This window comes from Sitophilus oryzae, unplaced genomic scaffold, assembly GCF_002938485.1.
Source record: "Sitophilus oryzae breed Bouriz unplaced genomic scaffold, Soryzae_2.0 scaffold_848_pilon_pilon, whole genome shotgun sequence".
NCBI classification, from domain to species: Eukaryota; Metazoa; Arthropoda; class Insecta; order Coleoptera; family Curculionidae; genus Sitophilus; species Sitophilus oryzae.
In genome coordinates, this window is record NW_022147470.1 from 72,550 (window position 1) to 77,149 (window position 4,600).

A 4,600-nucleotide genomic window follows, 5' to 3' on the forward strand; every position below is an offset into this window, starting at 1 on the left:
ATGGATCTACCTCAAAATGTTTAAATACCATAGTCTCGTTATGGTCCTTTGAGCACGCAGAATAACAAGGAAAAGCAGAAAATAATAATCACACATCGGCATACATAAAAAAAAAAAAAAAAAAAAAAAAAAAAAAAAAAAAAAAAAAAAAAAAAAAAAAAAAAAAAAAAAAAAAAAAAAAAAAAAAAAAAAAAAAAAAAAAAAAAAAAAAAAAAAAAAAAAAAAAAAAAAAAAAAAAAAAAAAAAAAAAAAAAAAAAAAAAAAAAAAAAAAAAAAAAAAAAAAAAAAAAAAAAAAAAAAAAAAAAAAAAAAAAAAAAAAAAAAAAAAAAAAAAAAAAAAAAAAAAAAAAAAAAAAAAAAAAAAAAAAAAAAAAAAAAAAAAAAAAAAAAAAAAAAAAAAAAAAAAAAAAAAAAAAAAAAAAAAAAAAAAAAAAAAAAAAAAAAAAAAAAAAAAAAAAAAAAAAAAAAAAAAAAAAAAAAAAAAAAAAAAAAAAAAAAAAAAAAAAAAAAAAAAAAAAAAAAAAAAAAAAAAAAAAAAAAAAAAAAAAAAAAAAAAAAAAAAAAAAAAAAAAAAAAAAAAAAAAAAAAAAAAAAAAAAAAAAAAAAAAAAAAAAAAAAAAAAAAAAAAAAAAAAAAAAAAAAAAAAAAAAAAAAAAAAAAAAAAAAAAAAAAAAAAAAAAAAAAAAAAAAAAAAAAAAAAAAAAAAAAAAAAAAAAAAAAAAAAAAAAAAAAAAAAAAAAAAAAAAAAAAAAAAAAAAAAAAAAAAAAAAAAAAAAAAAAAAAAAAAAAAAAAAAAAAAAAAAAAAAAAAAAAAAAAAAAAAAAAAAAAAAAAAAAAAAAAAAAAAAAAAAAAAAAAAAAAAAAAAAAAAAAAAAAAAAAAAAAAAAAAAAAAAAAAAAAAAAAAAAAAAAAAAAAAAAAAAAAAAAAAAAAAAAAAAAAAAAAAAAAAAAAAAAAAAAAAAAAAAAAAAAAAAAAAAAAAAAAAAAAAAAAAAAAAAAAAAAAAAAAAAAAAAAAAAAAAAAAAAAAAAAAAAAAAAAAAAAAAAAAAAAAAAAAGTATCGTGACTTTGATATTGACGTTATATAAGTAAAAATTAGTTGTATATCCATGTTTTGCAAACTTTTCGCTAGATTTTCAATCAAAATAGTTCTTGCAAAAACTTCCCTGATTATTTTTCAAGGTCAGGCTATTCATCATTCCACGTATTTTTGCTAGATACGTAATAGAGTAAGAGTTTTATGACAAATATTATGTTATAAATTAATAAATTTCATCAAGCCTAGATCTGTTGCTATTATTTTGTATTATTTTTATGAAAATTCTGTAGAGAGTGTCCCATTTTCAAAAGTGTGTGTTTTACAGGGTTACTTGTTTATGAGTACAGATAAAGATGCGGTTTTCACATCACACTGCAACTTCTTTATGAAACTGAATTTGCTACGCACAGATTTTATAGCCTTCTTATTTTTTTCAAATAGAGGGAATTTGAAAATTTTGCATTTTTCGACCCTCTTTGTATCTCGGATGTCTTATAACTTATCGAAAAGGTAAAAACTGAGTTCAGTAGAGTTTATCTTTTATATTTTTAGAAATTTTTTTTTTTTGCAATAAAATAAAAACATATGTGCAAGCATATTCATTTAAAAAAAAGTATAACTTTGGGACATATTTAAAGAATGACAGCTTACAATTGAGGGAAGGTTTGAAACCTTGGTGTTACAACAGCAAAATATAACACTAATTCACCACAATACACCAAAATACTTTACTTTTGCACTGAACGCGCATTTTGCTAACACAGTTAGCAAAACGCGCGTCTGAAAATCTAGTTACGCCACTGAATTCTAAGTGAAAAACTCTATGGGACTCAATTTTCACTTTTTCGATAAGTTATAACCTAACCAAATACAAATAAAAAGTCGAGAAATACAATAAAATGACCAGCCTCTTTAAAAATAAACACAACGGGTGCGTCTCAAAAGTGGCTCACCCCTATAACTTTTTTATTTTTTCAGATAAAATAACCAGATTTGGTATGGAAAAATAACCAGATTTGGTAGATAACATAAATTACAGCGCTTTCAGATGGAGCGGACCGTCCGCGCCTTCGAGCAAGCACCATGGGTTTATATGAACAATTTCACATGGTCGCGTGTGCTCCGTTAGACAGAGTTTGTCCGACGGCTATCTTGAAAAAACACGAGGGACCAGGGGGTAAGTACATAACGAATTTCTGTACACCAAAAGGCAATGAATGCTCGATTACTCGCATATTGCCCCGCAATGCCCCTTTCCTACTCAATCATGCCCGACAATGCCCCCTATTTCTCAACAATGCCCCGTATTGCCCAATAATGTCTCGTATTGCCCAACATTGCCTGGCAATGCCCCTTAATGCAATATATAACTACCTCTTTTCATTGCATATGTTGAAAAGAGACGAATAATACTAAAAAGGGTAAACACTTTTTTATATAGCCCCTAGATAGTTCTTATGTATTTTATTTTCATAATAAATTACCTAAAGGCACAAAAACCATAATATTTATATTTTTTATTAAAAAACTACACATAACAGAAATAAATTCCCTTTCGCAAAAACAACTTAGGACTAATAACAGACGAACAGTTTATATTTTTAGGTAGGTATACATTATGATAACAAGTTATTCCCAGAAGAATAATAATTAGCTTAGGCTGTATCACAATAATTGAGACATCACCGTTACGTAATACGTACTAGAGTATAGACATAATAACTTCAGATATACCTACCTAAGTAGATAAATAATAAAAAGAAACAAACACTTTAATACTTATATGTTATATGTTTTTAAAATTTCCATTAAACTAACACAAAGTAAAGTTTTTTAAAACTAAAACAAAATCTGGCAAAAACTTAAAAACAAAAATCTGGCAAAAACTTAAAAAACAAAAGATTTTTTTATTATTTCTTACAAATAAAACTAATTTCTGGCCTAATTTATTCTATAAACTAAAATAAATTAAACATTTTCTTGGATCAAAATAGCTTAAAACTAAAAGAACATAATATTTTAAACACAAAGTAAAGTTTTTTAAAACTAAAACAAAGTTAAACTTTTCTTAAACTAATACAATACAACACAAGACATTTTTTAATAATTTTGATAAACAAAACTCCTAATTTGTGGCCTAATTTACTCCATAAAATAAAATATATTGATCATTTTCTTGGATCAAAATAGCTTAAAACTAAAGTTATATTTCATTAAACTAACACAAAGTAAAGTTTTTTAAAACTAAAACAAAGTTAAACCTTTCTTAAACTAAAGACCTGGCAAAAACTTGCACAAACTTGCTTTATACCTAAAATACATAAGATATTTTTTTATATTTTTTACATTTTCTCGGATATACATTTAAGTATTTTTTTAATAAATAAAATATTGCAGTCTCTGAAATGAATCGGTTAAATTAGATAGAAGTTGCCTTTTTCGAGGCCAAAAAATTACGTTAAAGTGTAAACATTAATCCTGTAGTGCGTTCACAGTAGGCAACTTTTCCCTAATTTAACCGACTTAGAGCTCTTTTATTTGAGTGTTTGTGATGTAATCAAAGTGATGGCGGGAGGATGCGCACGCAATATATTTAGCTTAAATATTGCACCACATTGCCCTTTCAATGCCTCATATTGCCCAACAATGTCTCACAATACCTTGTATTTCCCAACAGTTCCTCATAATGCCCCCGCAATGCCCCACAATGCCTCGCAATACCCGACAATGCCCAATGCCCCGCAATGCCTGACATTGCCCCGCACTGCCCGACAATGCCCCTAGGTTGTACACCACATTGCATTGCCTCATGTACTTATACCCCCTGCGGTCCGTCGCGGACGCTCCGCTCCATCTGAAAGCGCTGTTAGGATTGATTGACGTATTCAATTGTTTTTCGTCACTTCCTGTTTCACCGGAAATGACTACAACTTTTGATTTTTAAATGACACCCCCGGTATATTTTTACATTATTCGATAGAAAATTACACTCTGAATAGAATGACATATCATATGTCAATTTTTGACATTTTTGCATATGATTTATTTGAAATTGTAGCATGCGGTTCAATACCAAGTTCAGAAATACCAAGTGACCATTTTTATTATCATTTTTAAAATTTACATGGGATTTGCTGTAAATGGAAGTTCAGTTGAGCGAAATATAAAATGTAAATCTTACTAATTTAACAGTATACCGCATGTTCGAAAAAAATATAAAAATATAAAGAAATATATAAAGAAAAGTACAAGCCAAGTAAATGACGTCTAGGCCTTGACCTCGGCAAAATTCATCGATTGTCATTCCCCAGCCGTCTTCACCGCCGTTTTTTTTCGATCGTGTAGTATAATTATATAAAAGATAATTGACAACTTAATTAAAAAGATTAACAAAGAATCAGAACAATTTAAATAATATTTTGTTTCAGTCATTATTTGTCAATATCAATATTCATATTATCGGGGTTAAAGATCACCGAATAATTATTTAAACAATCATGTCAGAAAATGTTGGTTAAATTTTATAAATGTTGTGTTATATTAGCGGTTTAATTTATAAGTG

General features: G+C 25.1%; 1 protein-coding gene across 1 annotated transcript in view; it reads right to left on the reverse strand.

Annotated features, from left to right (window-relative positions):
- Positions 1 to 3,849, reverse strand: part of LOC115889813 (bifunctional 3'-phosphoadenosine 5'-phosphosulfate synthase 2-like) — a 20,045-nt gene extending 16,196 nt beyond the window's left edge. The window contains exon 1 of the mRNA XM_030909893.1: positions 3,694 to 3,849. Within this exon, the coding sequence (XP_030765753.1) occupies positions 3,694 to 3,849 (156 nt within the window). The remainder of the gene's footprint in view (positions 1 to 3,693) is intronic.
- Between the last annotated feature and the right edge of the window lie 751 nt (positions 3,850 to 4,600).